Source organism: Macrotis lagotis, chromosome 1 (genome assembly GCF_037893015.1).
Source record: "Macrotis lagotis isolate mMagLag1 chromosome 1, bilby.v1.9.chrom.fasta, whole genome shotgun sequence".
Classification (NCBI taxonomy): domain Eukaryota; kingdom Metazoa; phylum Chordata; class Mammalia; order Peramelemorphia; family Peramelidae; genus Macrotis; species Macrotis lagotis.
In genome coordinates this window covers 599,094,256-599,120,646 of record NC_133658.1, presented here as the reverse complement: position 1 = coordinate 599,120,646, position 26,391 = coordinate 599,094,256, and the positions used below count along the sequence as shown (strand labels likewise).

General features: G+C 34.2%; 1 protein-coding gene across 1 annotated transcript in view; it reads left to right on the top strand.

Annotated features, from left to right (window-relative positions):
* UGGT1 (UDP-glucose glycoprotein glucosyltransferase 1) overlaps positions 1–26,391 on the top strand; it is a 106,467-nt gene that overhangs the window by 13,153 nt on the left and 66,923 nt on the right. The window contains 7 exon segments of the mRNA XM_074214911.1: positions 11,564–11,646; positions 14,753–14,883; positions 15,875–15,987; positions 20,640–20,814; positions 22,050–22,146; positions 24,225–24,303; positions 26,196–26,296. Of these exon segments, the coding sequence (XP_074071012.1) occupies positions 11,564–11,646; positions 14,753–14,883; positions 15,875–15,987; positions 20,640–20,814; positions 22,050–22,146; positions 24,225–24,303; positions 26,196–26,296 (779 nt within the window).

The following is a 26,391-nucleotide window of genomic DNA, read 5'->3' as shown; positions in this document are numbered from 1 at the left end:
CTGCTGGATAGCCTCAAACGACTTGTCACCCACTGTTCATAGACCAGATCTGCCCAGTTTGGCCAGAGATTTTTCTTATTTTCATTTTGTCATCCTCTTGTTATTTTTTTATTGTCCTTTAGGATATTAAGAAGAGAGAGTATGTGTGATTGCCATTCTTTATATTTTATATTAGCCATTTCTAATTTTTAGAAACCTATATTTCTTTTCCCCATCACAAATATTCTTTTTTTTTTTTTTTTAAGGTTTTTGCAAGACAAACAGGGTTAAGTGGCTTGCCCAAGGCCACACGGCTAGGTAATTATTAAGTGTCTGAGACCGGATTTGAACCCAGGTACTCCTGACTCCAGGGCCGGTGCTTTATCCACTACACCACCTAGCCGCCCCACAAATATTCTTTATCCTTTTTCTCTTCCCTTATCTCCACAACTCCAATTATCTTTACCTTTACCTCCCCTTCACCCACTTTTAAACTGATGTAGTGGTCAAGCTAGTTGAATTTGAAAGCTCGGGATAAATTTTGTTCATTCAAAGTCATCCCATCTTTAAAGCCTAGCCCTAGGTTTTCATTTCTGAAACTGAAAAAACTCAGGTGGATGTGACCCAGTCTCTAAAGCAGATTTAGTTATTATTAGTCATTCCAAGAACTTTTGTTCTTGCTTGATTGAATTAGAACTCTGGATATGCTTTGGGAGATTTTTGTTTTCACTACAGAAGAAGAAATGTACCAGTTAAAAACAAGTTTTTAGCATCCTTCTAAGGAATGATAGCTTTCATATTAGTCTCCTGCTCAGTGATTTCAAATCCTAAGAAAATGTCATCTGGTAAAGTAGCACCTTGTCCCTCTTTTTCTTTTTCTTTTATTTCCCCAAGGCAGTGGGGCTAAGTGACTTGTTCAGTATCACAGAGCCAGGTTATTATTATTAAGTATCTGAGACCAGGTTTGAACACAGGTACACCTGACTCCAGGGTTGTTGCTCTATCCACTGTGCCACCTAACTGCCCCCCATTGTCCCTCTTTTTAAATTGACTTTTAAATGATTGCTTATAAAAGTCGCAAAACAACCCCCCCCTTTTTTTCTTTTTGAGTAGAATATGTATCATGGAGTCATAGTTTGGGCTAGGTCATATTGAAATTTTTTAGCTACAATTTAAGGCTTAATTTAAAGTCCCCTTTTTCTATGATTAGCCTTGTAGAAAATTTCTTGTCAGTTTTTAAGTCCATATTTGTGTATGTATTAATTATTAATGATTATAACATATAAGATATTTAAGTTCTAGAGAAACTAATTCAGTGTACTAGGAACAATGTTAAAAGTAGGTAGTGGAAGTAATATTTTAGGTTTATGTTTGAATATCTTTTAATGTGTAGAGAAAGCCATATTATTTTCATTAGATAACTGAGTTGGAGACTCTTTTTAAAAGATTTATTATAAATATCAAATATTAATGCAACCAATTAATCTTTTTTATTTTTTTTAATTTTACAATTTTTCCCCACAATCTTGCTTCCCTCTCCCCCACCCCCCCAGAGAAGGCAGTTTGGTAGTCTTTACATTGTTTCCAAGCTGTATATTAATCAAGATTTGAGAGAGAGAAATCATATCCTTAAGGAAAAACTAAAATATAAGAGGTAGCAAAATTACATAATGAGATAACTTTTTTAGAAAATTAAAGGTAATAGTCTTTGGTCTTTGTTTAAATTCCACAATTTTTTTTTTGGATATAGATGCCATTCTCCATTGCAAATATCCTAAAATTGACCCTGATTGATGCACTGATGAAATGAACAAGTCCATTAAGACAGATCATCAACCCCATGTTGCTGTTAGGGTGTACAGTGTTCTTCTGGTTCTGCTCATCTTGCTTAACATCAGTTCATTCAAGTCTTTCCAGGATTCTCTGAAATGCTATCTGTCTTGATTTCTTTCTTTTAATCAAGATTTTATTTGAGTTTTAAAATTTTTTCCCCCTGATCTTACTTTCCTCCCCCCAGAGAAGGCAATTTGCCAATCTTTACATTGTTTCCATGGTATACATTTATCAAATTGAATGTTATGAGAGAGAAATCATATCCTTAAGGAAGAAACATAAAGTATAAGATATAGCAAGATTAGACAATAAGATATCAGGGTTTTTTTTTCCCTAAATTTAAGGTAATAGTCCTTGGTCTTTGTTCAAACTCCACAGTTGTTTCTCTGGATACAGATGGTATTCTCCATTGCAGACAGCCCCAAATTGTCCCTGATTGTTGCACTGGTTGAGTGAGTGAGTGAGTCCTTCAAGGTTGATCATCACCCCCATGTTGCTGTTAGGGTGTACAATATTTTTTCTGGTTCTGCTCCTCTCACTCAGCATCAGTTCATGCAAATCCCTCCAGGCTTCCCAGAATTCCCATCCCTCCTGGTTTCTAATAGAACAGTAGTGTTCTATGACATACATATACCACAGTTTGCTAAGCCATTCCCCAATTGAAGGGTATTTACTTGATTTCCAATTCTTTGCCACCACAAATAGGGCTGCTATGAATATTTTTGTACAAGTGATGTTTTTACCCTTTTTCATCATCTCTTCATGATATAGACCCAGTAGTGGTATTGCTGGATCAAAGGGTATGCACATTTTTGTTGCCCTTTGGACGTAGTTCCAAATTTCTCTCCAGAAAGGTTGGATGGATTCACAGCTCCACTAACAATGTAATAGTGTCCCAGATTTCCCATAACCCTTCCAACAATGATCATTATCCTTTCTGGTCATATTGGCAAGTCTGAGAGGTGTGAGGTGGTACCTCAGAGAAGCTTTAATTTGCATTTCTCTAATAAGTAATGATTTAGAGCAATTTTTCATATGACTATGGATTGCTTTGTTATTCTCATCTGTAAATTGCCTTTGCATATCCTTTAACCATTTGTCAGTTGGGGGATAGCTTGTTTGTTATATAAATTTGACTCACTTCTCTCTATGTTTTAGAAATGAGTCCTTTGTCAGAAACATTAGTTGTAAAGATTGTTTTCCAGTTTGCATCTGTCTTGATTTCTAATAGAATAGTAATGTTCCATAACATACACATACCACAATTTGTTCAGCCATTCCTCAATTGATGGACATTTAGTTGATTTTCAGTTCTTTGCTACCATAAACAGGGCTGCTGTGCATATTTTTGTACAAATGATGTTTTTACCTTTTTTCATGATTTCTTCAAAAAAAACTCAGTAGTGGTATTGTTGGATCAAAGTATGCACAATTTTTATTGCCCTTTGGTCATAATTCCAGATTGCTCTCCAGAAAGGTTTGATGAGTTCACAGCTCCACCAACAATGCATTAGTTTCCCAGATTTCCCACATCTCTTCTATCATTTTACATTTTCCTTTCTGGTCATACTGGATTATCTGATAGCTGTGAGATGGTACCTCAGAGCTGCTTTAATTTGCATTCTCAGTAATGATTTAGAGCAATTTTTCATATGAGTATGGATTGCTTTGATTTCCTCATCTGTAAATTGCCTTTGCATATCATTTGACCATTTGTTAGTTGGGGAATGGTTTGTTTGTTACAGAAATTTGATTCAGTTCTCTATAAATTTCAGAAATAAGTCCTTTGTCAGAGATACTAGTTGTAAAGATTGTTTCTCAATTTACTACATTTCTTTTGATCTTGGTTATAGTGGTTTTGTTTATGCAAAAGCTTTTTAATTTAAATGTAATCAAAATTATCTAATTTGTTTTTAATGGCGTTCTTCATCTCTTCCTTGGTTATAAAGTGCTTCCCTTTCCATAGATCTTACAGATAAACTATTCCTTGATCTCCTAGTTAGCTTATAATATTATCTTTTCTGTCTAGATCCTGTACCCGTTTTGATTTTTTTCTAGGTATTGTATTGGGTGTAAGATGTTGGTTTAATCCAAGTTTTCCTATTTTCCCAATAGTTTTTATCAAAGAGAAAGTTCTCATCCCAGAAGCTGGACTATTTGGGTTTATCAAACAGCGGATTACTATAATCATTTTCTGCTGTCTCTTTTGTACCTAGTCTATTCCACTGTTCCACTACTCTATTTCTTAGCCAATACCAGACAGTTTTGATGACTGATATTTTATAATACAATTTTAGATCTTATAAGACCTTTTGGTATATTTCTTAAGCTAGATATTGTGATATCCTTATCCCTCAAGAAGTGTAATATTCTCTTCCCCAATACTCTCTTCTGTATCTCCCTTTCTCTCCTTTCCCTCTTCCAACTCTCTTTTCCTCCATTCCTCTCTTTCTTCTCTTTGTCTGTAGTCAGACCTGAGTTCAAATCTAGCTTCAGATTCTTATTAGTCTTGTAACTCTGGGCAGGTCATTTAACTTTTGCTCATCTGTAAAATGGGAAAATGTTTGCGAAAATTAAGATAATGTTTGTAAAGGGCTTAACAGAGTTGATTGGTTGGTCTTGACCTTCATTATCAAAGAAGACCAAAATGACATCACAATGTTTGAGACAAATTACAGTATGTCCAATGTGACTGATCAAGTCAATATGAGCTTGGAATGCTCTACCACAGGTTGGGCGCAAATAGTCTATTGGAACACCTGGGGTGAATACTCTTAAGTTTGTGTAAGTCATGTTTTCTTTGAGCTGCTTCATTTTCTCCTTCCTCTTGGAGGGCAATACCCTCACTGCTGAGGGCACACCAGGTTGGATGTTCCTGTTCCAGGGTCTCCCATGCTGTATAATCGATTCTAAAGTTCTTCAATGAGACCTCCAGGGTGTCTTGGTATCTCTTCTTCTGAACTCCTTATGAGTATTTGTTCTGTGTGAGTTCTCCACAGAAAAGTCTTTTTGGCATGCATACTTCTGACAATCTAACAACATGTCCAGCCCATCAGAGTTGCACTCTCTGCAGTAATGATGGAATGCTAGGCAGTTTAGCTTGAGAAAGGACCTTAGTGTCTTGTATCTTCTCCTGCCAGGTGATCTTCAGAATCTGCCCAAGACAATTTAAATAGAAATGATTCAGTTTCCTGACAGGAAATTGGTAGACTGTCCAGGTTTCACAGGCATATAGCAGTGAGGTAAACACAACCACTCTTGAGGACCTTCAGTTTGGTAGTCAGTCTAATACCTCTTCTCTCCCACACTTTACTTTGGAGCCTCCCAAATACTGAGCTAGCTCTGGCAGTGTATGTGTCAACCTCATTGTCAATGTGTACCTCCCTGGAAATGACACTGCCAAGGTAAGTGAACTTGTCCACAGTATTCAAAACTTCTGTTTGCTGTAATAGATAATTCCACATATGGATGGTGTGGTGCTGGCTAATGGAGCACCTGTTTTCTTGGTGTTAATTGTTAGATCAAAATTAGCACAAGTAGCAGAAAATTGATCGATACTTTGTTGCATCTCAGCTTCAGAGGCTTCATTGGGAACAATCATCTGCAAGTAAGATCATGTACTAACAATCCTTTTTGGTTTTAGCTTGTAGTCTTTTCAAGTTGAGAAATTATCCATCAATATGGTAGCAGACCTTGAGGTCATGTTCATCATCCTCAATGAAAGCATAGTTGATAACAATGATAACATAGTTGAAAATATGCTAAAAAGTATTGGAGCAAGGACACAATCTTGTTTCACTTCATTGGTGACTGGGAAATCTTGAGAGCATCATCCACTATTCCAGAACTCAGGCATGCATGCATACAATACTGGTGAACTTCTCTGGGCAACCAAATTTGTACATAATTTTCCATAAACCTTCATGATTATCAGTATCAAAAGCCTTGGTTGGATCTACAAATGTTGTATGCAGACCTTTAGTCTGTTCCTGGCATTTTTTCTGGAGATGTTGAGCAGCAAACACCACATTGAGTGTTCCTTGACTCTTTTTGAAGACACAGTGGCTCTCTGGCAGATGAATGACCCAGTGAAGGATCGGCCTATGAGCAGGACTCTGGCAAGAATCTTACGAACAATGACTAAAAGAGATATATCTTAGTCAGTTTTTGGATGAGCAATGGATCTCCCCACCTTGTAGATCTCAGCTGGAATAGAATCAGCACCCGTTGCTTTGCCATTTGAAAGAACCTTAATAGCATTCACAACCTCTTCTTCAGTTGGAACTTCAGCTAAGGACTGTTTTCCTTCAACTTGAGGCAAACCAGTCACTGGCTTCTGCATTATTGATGATGGTCTATTAGGAACAGTGTGGAAGTGTTTAGTCCATCCATCCCTCGATGAGCATGACCCTATTGTCAATTTTAAACCATCAGCACTGCGTAGTTGAGATGCACCATATGTCTTTGACCCACAAATAGCATTTAGGGCATCATAAAAGCATTTTGGTTTGTTACTATCTGCATAAAATTGAATTTAATCTGCTTTCTTACTGAGCTAAGTGTCCCGTATCTCTCTAAACTTTTCTTGTACTTTATTTTTGATGGAATTAAATGCTGCCTTCTTTGAAATGGGTAAACTATTCTGCTGGTAAACTGTGGAGCTCTCATTTTTCTTTTAGCAGCTTCTGTATTTCCCATCATTTTCATTAAACCATTCTTGGTATTGGTGAGTGTTCTGACCCAGATGAGCAATTGCAGTGCTGTACACCAGATCTCTGAAAGCTACCCACCCCATTTCTGCTTTACTATTGCCAATTGTGTGTTGGTTCAATTTTCCCTCCAAGTTAGCAACAAACTGTTCCTTCTCAGAGAGACACTCTAATCTCTTGACATTAATTCTTCTAGTATTCATTTTACCTTGGGGTTGCCACTTTGATTGAATGTGAATATTTAGCTTAGAGAGGATGAGTCTGATTAGTCCAGCACTCTGTGCCATACATTGCTTTTGTTACTCTGTGCCATACTTTGCTTTTGTCACTCGCATCCTGTCTGTCTCTTCTCCTTACAATCTCATGGTCTGATAGATGGCAATGTTTACTATGAGGGTGCATCCAGGAAATTTTACTGCATTTAGGTAAATGGAATACATTGTTTATGATGACCTTTGGTCATGAGATGCAAAAGTCTTCAGTAGTAGGTGACCATTGCTGTTGCTGTTCCTAGCTCTATTCCTCCCGAGGATTCCCTGCCATGTCTGGTATTCTGACTTTAGCATTAAAATTACTTGGAATTACAAACTTGTCCTCTTTTGATATATTGATGATAAGGGTCTCCAGGTCTTCATAGAACTTTTCTTTAACTTCATCGCTGTTTGTATGTTGGCAGCATAAACACTGATGATGGTGGCATGGCATTTTCTGGAAGTTATATTCTCATTGTCATGAGCCTGTCATTCACTCCTTTTGGTAGGCATTCAAAATTGTTGACTAGATTAATTTTGATTGCAAAACCTACCCCAGCTTCATGGCATTACTCTTTGTTATGTGTGTCTGAGTGCCCGTGTTCCATGCACCAATTGTGAGTGGAATCTTCTTTGAAGAAGTTTTTGTAGATTTTTTTGTGTCTTGACTGCACTTTGAGATGCCCACCTGCTGTCGTAATCAGGCCAGGCTTGATTAAGCAAACAATTTTTAGGGCAACTTTCTAGCCTCTTCCTCGATTAGCAGGTGAGTAGTGCAGTCCTTAAAATAGCTGCTCAGCACCCAGCAGAGGGGTTGCCGAATCTCACTGCTGCTTTCAGTAGAACTGGTGAAATGGATGAAGGGAAAAATTCATTCCAATGGCCATGAATCCAAGTGAAGCAGGTGCTGTGGAGCCCTTAGAGCTTGAATGAGATATTGAAGAGGTCAAGGTCATTCACTGTATCTAGAGCCATCACCAGTTGTCTTAACTCTGTCTTGCTGCTGGATCATGATGACTTTTGAAGAGATAGTGAGGTGGATGACATCTCTACCTCACTTAAATCCAATTTAGACACTCAAAAAAAAGATATCTTTCATTACCATTCCTCAAAGTCCTGTGGCAACAGGCAAGTGTCAAAGGAGCAGGTGCGGATACACTGAGAGCCTTAGTCACAGCCCTCACATAGGTAGACCAGACCATAGGGCAATTTACTCACTGAAAGCAGCAGTGAGATTCAGCAGCTCCTTGGGTGCTTAACAGAGTCCCTGGTCCTGAATGTAGTAGGCACTTACTTAATAAGGCACCAAGTTGGCACTTATTTTCCTCTTTTATGCCCTTGATTTTTTCCTCTTTGGAAAATTAGACCAAATTCTTTTGAATGATAATGTATCTTATTTAGGAAACTTGGGCAGTTTTTTGGGGCCTTAATACAGTTAGTCTTATGTCATCCACAAACCATGAACATCTGGGTTTGTTATTGGGTTATCCTTCTTACATTTGGTCATTTTGCTATATATCTTCTTTGATGGTAGCAAGCTTACATGTCCTCTTAATGTGAATTTAGATTTAAGAATCAGAAGATTACTAGGCAAAATTGTTTCTGTTTTTATATCTTTCTAGGAATCTTGTACCATTCTGATATTTGAATGGTAGACACTTTATTGAAAGAGAGGCTTTAAGGTATTTGTCTCTCCCAAATCAAATTCTGTTTTGTATTCTAAAACTCATTAAACTCAGAAGGATCTTTTAATCTCTACATTTTTTTATTCACTTATTTGTAGAATAGTTTGTGAAAAACTGCCTAGGCCCTTTGTAAATCTTTGTGCTCTCAGTGTGTGCATATTTTTTTTTATAAACTTTTTGTTTGACTGGGAAAGTAGGCAGATAGTTTGGTTGATATTGATTTTTCACTTGGTCTTTCTTCCTGTTTTTGGTTTTATAGCCCTCATTTGTTTTCATTTCTAACTTCCTGTCAGATGCTTAGAGGATTGATCTCTTAAAATCTTCAAAATTTTTCTTCTTCTTGTATAATTTGTTTTTATTTACAATCTTGAGAAAGCAAACAAAACAATTGGAATGAAGAAGAAAGAGCACATAGACTCCCTCATTCTCTGTTGGGGAAGGCCGCATGTGCAATGAGGCTGGCTCCCTTCAGTAGGCTGGTCCCATCACCAAAACTCTGAGAACCCAGAGAGGCAGGATATCTGAGAGGAGAAAGTGAGACTGGTGACTTAGCACAGTACTTAAATCCAACTTACTTGCTTTTCATGGCATCATATCTCCCTGATGCCATGGTCTTTTTTGAGAACATTGGACAAACATCAATTATTTATTTATTTTTTTATCCTTGTTTGCTTCATTCTTATTTCTACTTTTATTATGTGCTGATCCAGAAATATGATATTAGAGTCCAGTTCTGGTGGCACTGTCATATTTTTAAAAGTTTTTATAAAAACCTTTATCATTGTTTATTTTTTATATCTAATCTATCAGTGTTCTCAAATTAACTGATTTTTAAAAAAAAATTTCTCATTAAGCTTTCTGCAAACTTGTTTTTGTTTTCTGTGCCTTGCACTTTGTAAATGCTTATTACAAACTGTTGTTTTTTGAGATAGTACTCTTTAGAATCTTATCCCCTCCCATAAGAATTTGCAAGCATGTTTTTGATTTAATTTCTAGTTTGCCTTTTGGCTGCCATATTTTTAGTCTTGGCAAGGGGAAATGTGTTTGCCTGACTGAAGTAAATTTTAGGTAGTCTTCATCTCCTCATGGTGAGTGATTTATATGAGCATATTGATGATTTGGTAAATAGATCAGGTGGAGTTGTCTCAATTTCATACCACATCTTCTCAATTTTATTGTTTCACTTTGGTGTTGCTCCAACAAATTTGATTATCTATTAAGACATAAAAAGTTGGTTCTTCTGAAGCTATTTTCATACCAGTAATTGTATAAGTTTTCAATATTTCAAGATATAATTGGGTTCATTTTTAGTGATGTATTTGGCATGTTCCCTGTCATCTCCCAAAACTTTTATGAAAGAAGTTATTTGTAATGTTATAGCCATTAGACTTCTTTTGCAGTCTTCAAGCCTATGGTTTTTCTTGAGCAGAAGATAAGTGGTATAAGGATAGAGCAGGAACTGATTCTTATCAATTCTATGGTGGGCAATCATTTATCCTCTGTTTGCTTTTTATAGTTTCCTCAACTATAAAATCAGGAGAGTAATAGTATCTCCTTTTCAGAGTTTTTGTGAGGATCAAATGAGATGATTTTTGTAAAATGCTTTGCAAATCTTAAAGCATTATATAAAAGTTAGCTATTATTATTTTTATTATTTCTTACTCCTGAACCATATTTCCAGCATTTTTCTCCATTTTCTCATATGTACCATCTTTTCATTGGAGTTACTAAATTTTAAAAATATATATATTGATTCAATTTTGAGAGACTTAATTAATTTGTTTTTTTAAATAAAAGATTAATACTCCATCTTCCTCAAGAAATATTAGGACATTTACTATAATTATTTTTATGGTGGTTTTCTTATAAGTTCTTAATCAGGAATCTTGCAAAACAAGATGACCAAATTCCTTTTTGTTGTATGATAAAACCAACTATCTCAACTCTCTTATTTTTCTTTTAACAGACAACTTCTGAACTGTCCTTCCTTTTGGTTGCAAATTCCTTTTCTTTTTTGAATTCATTTATAGCAAGAATATCATGATCTAGTTCCTGAAGTGGTTTGCCTATTCTTTGATTATTAAAAAGTCATTTGATATTATCTAAGTAAATGTATATAATTTTTAATTATATTAACAAAAATTTTTAATTTTTAATATCATGCATCCTTTTTTCCCACTGCTTTGTCATCCTCATGGCAAAACACAGAAGTGGACTGCATAAGTCTGAGTATTTTTAAAGTTCTTTTTGGTTTCATGGATTGACATGACCAAAGGATTTATGGAATATGATTCTTTCTGAACTTAGGCAAGACTTCCAAAAGCATACTCTTGATCTGTTGCTTATATTTAGTTACATACATACAGGTTATATATATATATATATATATATATATATGCACATACTTTATATTTTGTGTGCGCGTATATATGTATATATTTTATGTGTAATTTTTGTCTTTTTGTTAGAATAAGCTTATTGTGAATAGAGATCTTTCCATTCCTTGTATTTGTATCCTCTAGGGCTTAGGACAGTGTCTGACACATTATTGAATATTTGCTGATTTATTAGATTATAAAACCTCATCTAGCATAGTAGAAACTTTTAGAAATTGCCTTCTCCTGTTATTGCCTAGTATTCACAATAAGTCATTGACATAGGATTTTTAAATTGTAAAGCTATATATTGACTTGAGAAGTTCTCCTAATTTACATACTATAGTAATCCATTGGAAGAAATTTAAGAAACTTAGATGTTTATTTTATTTCAGATCTCCCAGAAAATTCAGTATACTGAGCCATTACTGGAATTGAATGTTTGTTAAACTTTACCTCATGTACCCACTTGATGAGGTTTTGAATCTCTAGAGCTTTTCAAACTTTCCTTTTAACGGACTTCTTGACTGACTTCAATTCTCCTCTTTTCTTATTCCTAAATTTAAGAACAATTATTGAGTCATTCAATGCTTTTCTCCTTTATGTGCATTGGAATTTGAATTAGGAAATTATCAACTTTGAAAAACATTTTGCTTTATTACTGTAGTTTTTGCTGGATAATTTTAAAGATTTTTTTCTCCTCCTTTTGACATCTCCTCCTTTTCTCCCAGTGAATTTTTAGCAGAAGACAGTCAAGAGAAATTTTGGAATTTTGTAGAAGCCAGTGAAAATATTGGATCAGCGGATCATGATGGTAAAATTGCAGTAAATGCTGCTTTGACTTTTTTTGTTGTCTCTTCTCTCCTATACTGTGATTTTCTTTGTTGTATATAAAGAGTAGATGATAAGAAAAAATTTTTTTGTCTAATGTCTTGAGAAGTAGTAGAGTCAGGACAGAATAATAATAACCTAAATATAATTCATATCAATTGTGTTAGAAGTGTTTTATTTGTCTTTTGTCTTTGGACTTTTGTGCTGAATGACTAAAGCAAAAAAAAAGATGAAATATTTTCTGGTTATGAAATTTATTTTAAGTTATTCAATAAATAAAAAATAAGTGTTTGACTTGAATCTGAGTCAGCTCTTAGTCTGAGAAATGTATAGTAAGACAAAGTTCATTTTAATCTGTGAACTAATTATTCAGTTGGTCATCATCACCATTGTAGTAACATATTGTATTAACATTGTACCTTGGAAATGTTCCATTATATATATTTATGCAAATGAGGTTTTTTTGCTAAAAACTCAACTGGAACATTAATTTCAGACTATCAAATTCAGCTTTCAAGACATATGGTCTAAGCTCTAACAGTTGTTAAGGATATTAAAATACCTTCAGCCTGTACCTTCAGATTTTACTTTTATAACAGAATTAATGAATTCTCAAAAATCAGTTTGCTTTTTTGTAGGTCAAATTTATATAATTATACTTTATAATGAAATTTGAAATCTGTTGTACTGTAATTCATAATAGTAGTATAAGTATTTATTTCTTGTGATATTTTTGACCGATAGAAGTTGGTTTTGAAAATGTTTCATTTCCTTGAATAAGTCAGGAAAACTTTCCTTAAAACTAGCTCTTATTTATTAAATACTGAGGTCTTATCTTTTTTTTGATGTTTCTTATTACTTTCTTTTTAGTATTTTTTCCCCAATTACATATAAAACCAATTTTTCAGTATTTGTTTTTAAAATTTTGAATTCCAAATTCTCTTGAAAAGACAAGCAATTTGATACAAGTTATACATGTGTAGTCATGCAAAACACATTTACATATTAATGTCATGTTGTAAATTGTTTTACTTTTCCATTGCACTATTGTCCCCAAAACTTTAAAAGTAGCCAGTACCCTACTTTACTCTTTTCCTTTAATTCTTTCTGTCCATTATTCCTTTTTCCACTCTCTACCAAGACCTTTCTCAGAGTAGACGCCATTTTCTAAGAGCACCTTCTTTTCCCCTTCTCTACTTCTTATACCCCATTAACTCCCCCTGTTTTTCCTTCCTTTGCCTCCTAGGAGGTGGCTTTTTTTCCTTTTAAGTCCCCTGCTCTTCTTGTAACCTTCATTCCATTCATTTCTCTTTTCTTTATTAGGGTAACCCATGCAACTTATTACTCTTTTCTTCAGTCCTTTCCTGCTTCTTAGGAACCACCCAAACCTCAGGGAAGAAAAAATAAACAATGTCTTTATATTTTCAAATTGTCATTCCTTTCACAATAATCACTATAAAAAGCTGTTTATGCATATTTCTTCCATTGACTATTCTTTGCAGTGTGACTTCTGACCTTTTCCGTTAACTAAAAAAGTTTCTCCAAAGTTATTGCTGATTTATTATTTGCCATATCGCTTTTTCTTTTCTCAGTCCTTCACCTCTTACCTCTCTGATGTCTTTGATACTATGGAATCCTCTCTACCTGGATACTTTCTTTTCCATGAGTTTTCATGATAACTTTGCCTCTTGGTTTCCCCCTTACGTGTTTGACTCTAACTTCTAGATCCTTATTTGCATATGCTCCCTAATTTTGGGCTCTATCCTGAGCCCTTTCTCTTCTTCATCTAGTGACATCAGCTCTCATGGCTTTAAAATTATTATCTCTATGCAGATGACTTTACTTTAGTCTCCCTCTCCAGCTTCAGTGACAAATCCTCAAATGCTTTTTAGATATTTCAAACTTGGGGCATCTAGGTGGCACAGTAGGTAGGACATTGACCCTGGAATCAGGAGGATCTGAGTTCAAATTTGGCTTTAGATACTTTAACAATTACCTAGCTGTATGACCTTGGACAAGTCATTTATCCTTATTGTCTTACCAAAAAAAAATATTTCAAGCTTAATATCCCTGAGGCATCTCACAGTCAGCATGTTCAAAATATAACTCATTATTTTTGTCCTCAAACCCAATCCTTTTCCAGACTTTTTCTATTTAATACACTACCATCTTTCCAATAAATCAGTATTGGTATTGTCTTTGACCCCTCATTTTTCCCCATATCACATTTCTAACAAATTTGCCAAATCTTGTCCTTTTATTCTCATGGCCACTATATTAATTCAGATCTTCATCACTTCTCACTTAAACTGTTGCCATAGCTTCCTAATTGATTCTCTTAATTCAAGTCTGCCTTTTTTCTGTCTTCCATACAGTTGCCAAAGTGATTTTCTTGATGGAGCTTTCCCCCTATCAATCCTTTATGCAATGATCTCTAGAGTCTCCCTTTGATTAAAATTCCTTTGATTAAATATAAACTTCTGTTTGGCATTTAAGACTCCTTCATGATCTGGTCCTAACCTATCTTTAGAGTTGTATTGCACATTGTTTGTCTTCCTTCAAACTGGCATTCTTACTGTTTCTCAATAAGATTTTCTGTTTCTTGTCTCTGTGCCTTTTTTAAAGCATGGGCCCTCCACTGTATCTGGAATGTTTCCTTCTCATCTTAGCCTTTTGAAATTCCTTGTATATTTTAAGAATCAGCTTAAGCACAACTTTTTACCTGAAGCCTTTCTCTATAGCCTAAAGTTGTCTTGAATGTATTTTTTTATTTGTTTTACACACTTATTAGTTGTACATTTCCTCTAATGGCATGTGATCTCCCTGGGAACAGGGATTGATACCTTTTTGTCTTAGTTTCCCTAGAGCCTTGCATAGTACTTGGCATATAGTAGGCACTTTATTAAATACTTGTGATTGACATAGTAGGTGCTTAATAAATGCTTGTTGGATGATTGAATAGCAAAGTTGTAATATGTTGCAATTGTGATAACTTAGATATTTTATTTTTAAAATAATTTTTACATAGAGTAATTGATAATTTGCAATCAGGTATAATTTTTGATTCTCTTTGTGTTTTCCTTTGACAGGTACTGATTATTCTTATTATCATGAGCTATTGAAGACAGCATTTCATTATTTGTCACCCCTTCAGCAGAACTTGCTGAGATTTTCTCTGTCTCTTCGCTCCTACTCAGCTACAGTTCAAGCCTTCCAACAAGTTAGTATATACCAGTATCCTTGTAGAATAGCTATTCCAGAAGAATCATAATATGTTTATTCTGTCCATTGAAAAATATATTAATTGAGTAATCTGTATATTGAAAATACACAAAATGCCTGCTGGGATCTCTTGTTTAACTTCTTGTTTATATGTAATAATCCTTATTTTTAGCTATTAAATTGCAAGTTCTGTTTGGAAATTCAATTTTACCTATTTTAGATGAAAAAAGCAAATAAACTATCCCTATCCCAAAGTGCCATATGCTCAAACTCTTAAGGCAGATAGCTTTGTGAGTATGCCATTTCCTTTGCACACTTCTCTTTTTCTATATAACCATGTCATTTTTTCATAAATAGATTAAATTGTAGAATTATAAGTGATCTCATAATACCTTTTCCTATCTCATTACATCCAAATATGTGAACCTGTATTTAATTAAACTTGCAGACTTGCATATCTCATTAAACCTTTATATTTATGCCTGTCATTTATATATCCATTGAATTTGTTTATCTTGTTTTGCCTTTCCCTTCGAACATCTCATTATAATCTTTATATAATTAAGCCTTTTCTATTTAGCCTTCCCTTGTTTCCTTTTCTGCTTGCCACAGCTCATTTTTTTAAGGCATGTATCATTTTTTCCATTTGTACTCATATTACATTTCATGGCTCATTTAACTTAAATGAACTTATTGTACTTTCAAAGTTAAAATTAATGTTTTTAATATTTTTAAGTTTTGCAGATACCTTGTTACTGTTTAAGATATTGAATCAGTCATAGAGTGTTAGGAATGAATGAGATTAGTAATAATCTACTCTAATCCCCTCATTTTACAGATGAGGAAACAACTTAGAGAAACAATACCTTTGAGTTTAAATAATGGGGTTGGGTGTTTGAAAGTAGTAGGATTGCATTCATAGATGAATTATTTTGTTTTCTTTTTGCCTGGAAGTTATTTTTAAAAATTATTCTTGTTTTACTTGGCAGATAGCTGCTGATGAACCTCCACCAGAAGGTTGTCACTCATTCTTTTCAGTGCATGGAGAGAAAACTTGTGATTTTGACACACTTGGAGCACTTTTACAGACAGCATCTAAAAGGTAGAGTGTATCTATAGTTTAATTTCCCTCTATCAATAAATAACATGTAATTTTAGGACCATCAGTCACAGATTTCAAAGCTGAAAAGAATCTTAGAAGCCACTGAGTCCAGGTCTTTTCCTTTATGGATAAGGAAACTGAGGTACAGAGAGATTTAATGACTTGTTCAGGTTGTAGAGCAAGTGTCTGCAGTGAGATTCAAACCCAGGTCTTCCTGACTTCAGGTGCAGTGTCTTACTCATTGCACCATGTGGCATACTCATATATAAATTATATCATAATGTGTTATTTCTCTTCTAAAATTCTTATTTAGTATTTCCAATATCCAATGACCATTACACTATTTATTTCAAGACAATATACTTATCTGTTAACTTCATTTTCAAAAAATTCTGATTTTTAAAAAAGCACTACAATTGGGGATGTTTGTGATATTATTCTATAAAAATAATATTCTCAAACAATTAAGACTTAAAAAAATTTAACTTAAATTTAAATAAATTCAGCAACTAACATTTTATTAGAGTATTGTATCAATAATTAAAAAGCTGTTTTCCCCATAGTTAGGTTATTTGTGGAAACTAAATAAAGGAGGTGGATATTTACATCTATAGGTCATCAAGTTTCCTTATCTACTGGTAGTTTTTCTAGTTTGTTTTTTTTCTTTTTTCCAAGGCAATGGGGTTAAGTGACTTGCCCAAAGCCACACAGCTAGGTAATTATTAAGTGTCTGAGGCCCGATTTGAACTCGGGTACTCCTGACTCTGGGGCCGGTACTCTATCCACTGTGCCACCTAGCTGCTCCTTACTGGTAGTTTTTAATTGTAATCTTACTTACTTGTCGTATTATGTTTATTATACATGCCTTAGACATTGCAATGGCAAAATGAGTATTGGCTGCATATTAATGAAACGTTCAGACAGAATTCTTTCAGATTGTTTATGTGTTCAGTAATAGAGATTTATTATTTTGTTTGATTTTGATGATGATGATGATGATGATGATGAAGACCATGACATCAGGGAGATATTGCCATGGTAAGCAAGTGAATTGGATCTGCTGTGCTGACTTTGATTTAATTCTTTATTTGGAGCTAGATTATATTGTTGACAACCTTAGATAACTATTCTTTCTGGGACTTATTTTCCTTACCTTTAGAATGAGAGGTTCTCAGTTTCCTTTGTTGTCTTCCTCCAGTGTGAGAATTTTCTGGGGCTCTGTTTTGGGGTCTCTTTTCTTCTTGATTCCTTGAATTTCATAGGTTCAACCATGCTTTCTATGCAGAAGGTTCCCAAATTTATATGTATATCCTTGTCCTCTCTCCCGTTCTAGTCCGGGAACATCAACCAGCTATTAAACATTGATTTTTTGGATAGCTTCAACTGGATATTCTGTAGGCATCTCAACAGAACTCACATTTCCTTTTTTAAAAGTAAAAAAAGAAAAATTCTATTCAGCCCAAATCTGTTTTCGTTCTCTTTTTCTTACCTTACCTTCCTGTCAGGAATAGGAGATAAACAATGCCCATTACAAATGTATTTCTTTTTTTTTGCAAGGCAGATGGAGTTAAGTGACTTTCTCAAGGTCAGTCAGCTAAGTAATTATTATGTGTCTGACTCCGGATTTGAACTCAGGTCCTCCTCACTTTAGGGCTAGTGCTCTATCCCCTGCACCATCTAGCTGCCCCACAAATGTATTTTTTATGCTTCTCTCCAGATTTTTCCCTTTTTCAAGCATCCTTATTTCTGTCCAGAGTTTACCACCTTTAAAAAAAATTATTTAGTATTTTATTTTCCCTTGGTTACATGTAAAAATAAGTTTTAACATTCATTTTAAAAATTTGAGATCTAAATTCTTTCCCCTTCTTCTCATTCTACCCCCCACTGAGAAAGCAAGCAGTTTGAAATTGATATTGATATCATGCAAAATACTTCCATAATAGTCACGTTGTGAAAGAAAACATAGACTCTCCTTCCCCCCAGAAAAAGAAACCTCAAGAAAAATAAAGTTAAAAAAGTGTGCTTTGGTCTATATTTAGACACTGTCAACTCTTTCTCTGATGATGTATAGCATTCTCCATCAAAAATTCTTTAGAGTTGTCTTGGGTCACAGTATTGCTGACTCATGCACAATTTATCATTATACTATATTGCTGTTACTTTGTATACAGTACATTTCACATTACATCTGTTCATGTATGTTTTTCCAGGTTTTACTGAGAGTATCCTTTAGCTCATATTCTTATAGCGGAATAGCATTACATTGCAATCACTCACTACAGTTTGTTCAGTTATCCTCAGCTGATTTCCCACCATCTTTCAGATTACTCAAGTTTGCTTCTTCACAGTCACCTTCATCTGTTTTCTCTTATCTCATATCCAGACAATTGTTAGTCTTGTGGGCTTTAATTTCACAATATATATCCAATTCCTCCCCTTCTCCCATCTTCACAATCCCCATCCTAGTTCATACTTTCATCACTTCCAACCTGCAGACTTGGTGTCCTGTTTCTAAGCAGTTGTCCTCACAGGTGCTATATCGCTATCCCTGAAGCAAAGGTCTGACGCGTCCCTGACCTGCCTCCCAAAGACCTGTCAGTAGCTGCTTGCCTCCAGGACAAAATATCATTTTTTTCTGTTTGTCATTTGAATCCCAGATTGGTTCAACCTCACCTTCCCAGACTTCTTACAAATTATTCTCCATACTATGTTCCAGCAAAAGGTCTGTTTGTTTTTAATTTGTGCACCAAAAAGCATTTCTTAAGCACCTGCTGGGTGCTAGTGTTGGACTAGCTGTTGGAGATAAAAAAGATAAACTCAAAATAGCCCCTTCCTTCAATGAGCATAACTTGTAAAGAGAACGGCTATAGATATGTGTGAAATGTATACTGGGTAATTTTTTTAAAATTTATTTTTATTAAAGATATTATTTGAGTTTTACAATTTGACCCCCAATCTTGCTTCCCTCCCCCCCATGGAAAGCACTCTGTCAGTCTTTACTCTGTTTACATGTTGTACCTTGATCCAAATTGGGTGTGATAAGAGAGAAATCATATCCTTAAAGAAGAGAAGAGAAGTCTCAGAGGTAACAAGATCAGACAATAAGATATTTTTTTCCTAAATTAAAGAGAATAGTCCTTGCACTTTGTTCAAATTCCACAGCTCCTTATCTGGATACAGATGGATGCAGAAAGCCCAATATTGTTCCCAATTGTTGCACTGATGGAATGAGCAAGTCCTTCAAGGTTGAACATCACTCCCGTGTTTTTCTGGTTCTGCTCATCTCACTCAGCATCAGTTCATGCAAATCCCTCCAGGCTTCCCTGAAATCCCATCCCTCCTGGTTTCTAATTAGAACAGTAGTGTTCCATGACATAAATATACCACAGTTTGCTAAGCTATTCCCCAATTGAAGGACATTTACTTGATTTCCAATTCTTTGCCAACACAAACAGGGCTGCTATAAACATTTTTGTACAATTAATGTTTTTACCCCTTTTCATCATCTCTTCAGGGTATAGACCCTATACTGGGTAATTTTTAGGAAGGCATTCGCATAAACTGGGAGAAGAGGAAAGGCTTGTTATAGAAGGTGTGACCAGAATGAACCCTGAAGGAAAGTCAGCTGTCTGAGAAGTGAAAGGGAAGAGGAGCTATATTCTAAAGAAGGGGAGCTTCCAATACAAGAGGAAGGGATGGAAATGCCAAACAGAGAAGTTAATAGGAAGCCATTGGCATTTGAGTAGAGGGAATTTACCAAATCATATCTATGCTTTAGGAACGCCACTTGGTTGTGGAGGAATTAGGTTTTCCCTATTTGGTCCTAGAGTACAGAATCAGGAGTAGTGGAATTTGAAAACAATCTACATTTAACCTTGAGATTAGTATAAACTTCCTGATAATCACACCTTTCAAACAGTGGAAAGTCTCCCCAAGAGGGAGTAGATTCCTCTTCCTTTGGAGTCTTTACAAAAGTTGCTTGACCACTTGTTAGGTATTATAGTAGAAATTCATTTGGTATTTAGGTTGGACCAAAGAATAATAATAATAACCAGACTTTGTATGGTACTTATTGTGTGCCAAGGCACCATATAATTATTATCTCATTTTTATATAGTTTATGGTTATTATCTTCATTTGTTTTTCATGGCACATCTGGGAGGTAGGTGAATTACTATCTCCATTTTTCAGCTGAAGAAACTGAGTCAAACACAGGTTAAGTGTCTGAGGTCAATTTTGAACTCTGGTCTTTCTGATTGAAGGTCTAGTATTCTACCCACTGAGCTGCCTGCAATGGCAGATGGCTCTGAGGTCTGTTCCATTTCTTATAGTCTGTGATTTTTGTGGCCACACAGACTTTGTCACATATAAGTCTAGTTAACATTCATAAATATTGTTAATATCATCCAACATATAAACAAAAAACCCCATATTATTTAACAGTAAATTTAACAGAAAATATTAATGAAAATAATCCAGCAGTCATTCATGATAAAACACAAACACTAGAAGGAACAGAAATAGAGGCAATTTTTTTCTCATGTTCTTGGTATTAAACTGCTTAAATAAAGTCAATAATAGTAATTAAGTTCTTTAATAGAAATAGAGTTGATTTAAATTTTCTTATCACAACTTTTGATGTTTATTCCCAGACCCAAACCAAATTTGTTCAAAGGGGATCACAGATATCCATCCTTAAATCCTGGAAGCCCTGTGGTGATATTCTACTCAGAGATTGGCTCTAAAGAATTTTATAATTTTCACCATCAACTTGTAGCAAAAAGCAGTGCAGGGAAAATAAATTATGTACTCAGACACTATATATCAGTAAGTATTGTTATTATTTTTTAACTTTTATTGGTTGTTAGTTTGTCCTGGCACGTATATTTATGTTCTTTTGCATCCATTTAATTATTTAAATCATTCTTTAGTATTTTCATTTTTATCACACCTATTTATATTTTCTTTATCCAATTGTATAGAAATATTGCCTGCCTTTCCAATAAAAATTAAAAAGAAAATAGTGATTATGGATAATCAAATGAAATTATTACACTTTTACCCCCCAAATAAATAAAATGTTCTAAATTGGAGTTAGTAAACTGATATTCCCATAGTTTTTGTTAATTTAATTTTTGCAATAATACTTTCCTTTTTTCTTTTTGACTCCAGAGTTATGTTGAGAAATGAGAAAAAATTAAGTTTAATGATTTTATACCATTTGTAGCACTTAGCTAATTTTTTTAGTATTTAAATTATTTTTGAAGTATTTTTTCATGTCAGCACATTTGTACATGGATTTTCCAACTTAGAAGTATCTCATATATAATTGTCTGCCTCAACTTGAGACTGGCCTCCATGACAGCTCTAAAAAATTCCCATTGATTCTTTTTTTTAGTTTTTTTTTTTTGCAAGGCAATGGGGTTAAGTGGCTTGCTCAAGGCCACACAGCTAGGCAATTATTAAGTGTCTGAGGCTGGATTTGAACTCAGGTACTCCTGACTCCAGGGCCAGGGTTCTATCCACTGTGCCACCTAGCTGCCTTTTCCATTAATTCTCTTTATTATTCAACTGAGAATTCTTGGAACTTCTTTTCCCTGCTTCCATACCAGAATCTTTGTTTTCTCACTTCTGCTGTGGAGAGAAACAAAAATATATTCCTGACATCCTAGGTGGAAAATCTGAATGAATATCCTATAAAACAGTGTTTTAAGTAGTGGTTATTTTTAACTGATATATAGGTCAAATAGGTTATTTTGAATTATTCTAGAGATTCAATCACTATTTGTAATATATGGCAAAATGTGTTAATGTATTCCAAGCAGTCTACTTATGACATTCTGAAACATGACCTATTTATAAGATGGCACCTATGTCTATTTCACTCAGTACACATATTTTTTAAGGCCTTACCATGTACAAGGTATATGTATATGTATTTATCTGTGAATGCACATGCATATATTTATACATGTTTGTTGTTACATAATAGTATTACCTTTTTTAGGAAACACGTTCAAAAGATGTGATAATAATAATGGAAGTATCTGTTTTACTTGCAGGTTCCTAGTAAGGAAAGAGTCTACCTTTCAGGGTATGGTGTGGAATTGGCTATCAAGAGCACTGAATACAAAGCCAAGGATGATACTCAGGTGAAAGGTGAATTCTTAAAATCAGAACAAAAGTTGCCCTATTTTTCTTCTTTTTTATAATTTAAAATTTTAAACTAATCTATATTGAAAATATTTTCTTTTCAAAAATTTAAAACATAAATCCTTTGTAGAGATGTAAATCTTATTCTTTGACATTTTGTTTCCACTCTTGTCTGAGTATTTTATTTGATTACCAGCATTTTTCTGGCCATTAATGTTAGATGAGATGCCTTTCATAACTTTTCCATATCACACTTTAATTAGCTAATGGAGGGAGTGCTAAGCAAAGCAAAAACATTTTTTTCTCTACTTTTCATACTTTCATTTTTAAGAAAAATGTTTTGTTTACTTTCATCCAGAATGCATGTGGATATGTTTTATTTTATTTGTGGGGCAATGTAGTTAACAGCTAGTAAGTGTTGAATATCTAAGGTCGGATTTGAACTCAGGTCCTCTTGACTTCAGTGTTCTATCCTCCAGTTCTCTATCTGCTTTGCTAGCTGTTCCCTTGGATATGTTTTGTTATACCTCTTCCTACCTACTTTATTTTTTGTTATCTTATGCATTTTCTTATTTGTGTGATTTAAATTAAAGAAATTATTTTAAAAAGATTTTATTTATTTTGAGTTTTACAATTTTCCCCCTAATCTTACTTCCCTGCCCCCACTCCCCACAGAAGGTAATTTGCCAGTCTTTTACATTGTTTCCATGGTATACATTGATCCAAATTGAATGTGATGAGAGAGAAATCATATCCTTAAGAAAGAAACATAAAAGTATAAGAGATAGCAAGATCAGACAATAAGATATCAGGATTTTTTCTAAATTAAAGGCAATAGACTTTGGCTTTTGTTCAAACTCCACAGTTGTTTCTCTGGATACAGATGGTATTCTCCATTGCAGACAGCCCCAAATTGTCCCTGATTGTTGCACTGTTGGAATGAGTGAGTCCTTCAAGGTTGATCATCACCCCCAGGTTGCTGTTAGGGTGTACAGTAATTTTTCTGGTTCTGCTCCTCTCACTCAGCATTAGTTCATGCAAATCCCTCCAGGCTTCCCTGAATTCCCATCCCTCCTGGTTTCTAATAGAACAATAGTGTTCCATCATATTCATATACATATACCACAGTCTGTTAAGCCATTCCCCAATTGAAGGGCATTTACTTGATTTCCAATTCTTTGTCACCACAAACAGGGCTTCTATGAATATTTTTGTACAAGTGCTGTTTTTACCCTTTTTCCATGATCTCTTCAGGGTGTATATAGACCCAGTAGTGGTATTGCTAGATCAAAGGGTATGCACATTTTTGTTGCCCTTTGGGTGTAGTTCTAGACTGCTCTCCAGAAAGGTTGGATGAGTTCACAGCTCCACAATGTATTAGTGTCCCAGATTTCCTACCAATCCTTCCAACAGTGATCATAATCCTTTCTGGTCATATTGGCAAGTCTGAGAGATGTGAGGTGGTACCTCAGAGATGCGTTAATTTGCATTCCTCTAATAAGTAATGATTTAGAGCAATTTTTCATATGATAAAGATATTTTTTAAGAAGAAAAGGAAAAAGCTGAAAAGTCATCTAAAAGGATTTGGTATGGTCTCTTTTTTTTTTAATATATCAGGAATAGTAAAGATGTGGTTACGAATCATTTAAAAACTTAGCTTCATTGGAAAATGCAATACAGTAAATACAAACTCACATTCATTGTCAATATTAATGAACATTTTCTTTTTATTAGTTTAGTGAAGAAGCTGCCTATTATAATATTGCTGGTTTTTATTTTGAGAGGTTTTTCCATACTTCTTTCATTTTTATGAATATTGTAATTCATTTGTCAATTTTTTTAATATTTGAGTAGAAAAAGTCTATTCTCACATCATCAATAAGAGAAACAACTGAAAAAATGTTTTTTCAATAAGATGTGTATTAAAGACTAGGTAGAATTGAAAATTTATTATAAATAACCACTATAAAGTATCATTTTGCAAGTCTCATGTTGAATTTTTTGGACACCAAAAAAAATACAATTTAATATCTTATCAGTATTAGTGAGTGGAAATATGTGTGATCCTTGCTGTACTTTTGTAGGAACTGACACAAATGCTACAGTAATTGGTGAAAATGACCCCATTGATGAAGTTCAAGGATTTCTTTTTGGAAGACTAAGGTTTGACTATCACTATTTGAATATGAAATAATCTCTTTGGTCAAAATTTCTTATTTGCCTTGCTTGCCAATTTTTGTAGGTTCATATGATTTTCTTTGACTTATTTATCTTACCTTTAAGGATGCCTGAATGAATGTATTTTAATAACAATAGAGTTTCTTTTATTCTTTGTAATGATTTATGTTGAGCACTAAATATAGGAAGAGGGAAGGGAATAACATAAATATACAAAGAGACCCATGACTGACTTTTTTCGATTTACTCTAAAATTAGATTACTATTGTCCTTATTGTAATGGTTATTTTTATGATTCTAAGTAAAAGCATAATCTTTAAGGAATATATAGTATTAATGTGTCTGCCTGATTTTGTGCTCTGGACCTGTAATTTGGTTTCATATCATATTTGATCTCAGTCTTCTGATGAATTTTAGGAGAAATTGAACTATTTCTCTCATTTTTTCTGTCTGGAAAACAGGTTACTTTACCTTGGGGAAGAGATGGTAGATGCCAAAATTATTTTTAAAATTTGAGGAATTTTAGAAATGGGTTTTATCTGTCAAATGAAGGAATTAGGTCAGATGATTATCTTTGAGATTCATTCTAGCCCTCAGTACCATGGTTTTATGATTCTAAGTACATTCCAATACACTGAATCATTTTTAGACCTAATAAGCATCTAGTACAAATTTTATTGTTACATCTCTCCATTAATTGGTAGTTCTGTATCACTTAATCAGAGCTCCTTGAACAATTTTGTCTGGGTATTATTTACTTTTTCATGGGATCATAGATGCAAGATCTGGAAAAGGAACTTGGGAGTCTGTTTTGCTCAGTGTTCCATTTTCTAAATGTGGAAACTGAGGCCCAGAGAAAATAAGTGAATTTTCATTACCTTAACTAAAGTTTATTCATTAAGAAATTTTTTTTAGATAACTAGTTTGAATTAAAGAGGAATTTTTTATAGCTAGTGAAGTTTCCACAATCTTTTTTTTTATGGATGCTATTATACTGATTTCCTCAAATTCTGGAACTTTTTAGAACTTCCTGAAAGGATGCTCCACATGTGGCTCCCTAGAGTCAACATAATGTCAGAAGATACAGAGGAATTTCCTACCATGTTGGGTATATTTCCCATAATGGATTTTATCTTATGGATAAAGAGTTTCCCATTTGGATATATATGGATGGTTGCAATCTACCTTGTTGGAAAGAGTGGTTACATGAATGAGAATCAAATACAAATAGCAATTATTTGACAATTTTTTTATGATGAGTAGTGGATCTACTATAGAAATTAACCAGTTGAACCTGAGGGACCTAGTTCGTACAGTGAATTATTTTTTTTTTTTAGTTCTATATTTTGGACTACCAATTGACTTCATTTTCACTTTTAAGATAATCTAACTTGTTTTTCTTGTAGTTAGGTTAAAAAAAAGACTAGTCTAGAATAAGGACTTGGCAAATCTATCTTGGACTAAATGCATTTTCCTTTGCTCATATATAAATAGTTATGAGAGTTGATATTTCTCAGAACACAAATGAAATGAAACTCAGGAGCCTCAACTTTACTTATGTGAGCTCAGTAGATGAAAATTGTCTTCATTAATAAAAGTGTTCATTGAAAGAACATTTTGGTGAGACTTACCATCATGTATCAACCATTCCTCTCTTTTTGAATTTTGTGTTAAGTTGTAATCAGTTAAAAATAGGAAAGAAATGAGCAAGAGAAAGTCTATCACAATTTGAAAACTTTTTGTTATAAAAGTAAACAAAGGCTTAAAAAATATCCATCACATTGTAGATGTTAACAAATATTTTACTTGTATGCAAGGGTGTTGGAATGAAGAGACAATTGACACTTTGAATCTGACTTTTCTTGTATTTCTGTCAGAGAACTCCATCCTGATATGAAGGAACAATTAAAAGAACTCCGGAAGCATCTTGTGGAAAGTACCAATGAAATGGCACCTCTGAAAGTTTGGCAACTGCAAGGTAATACCAGTCTAATGAACTTATATCCTACCTGTAATTTGACTTAATTTGATAATATAGGAAACATACAGTTTGGAGACTGGTAAACATATCTG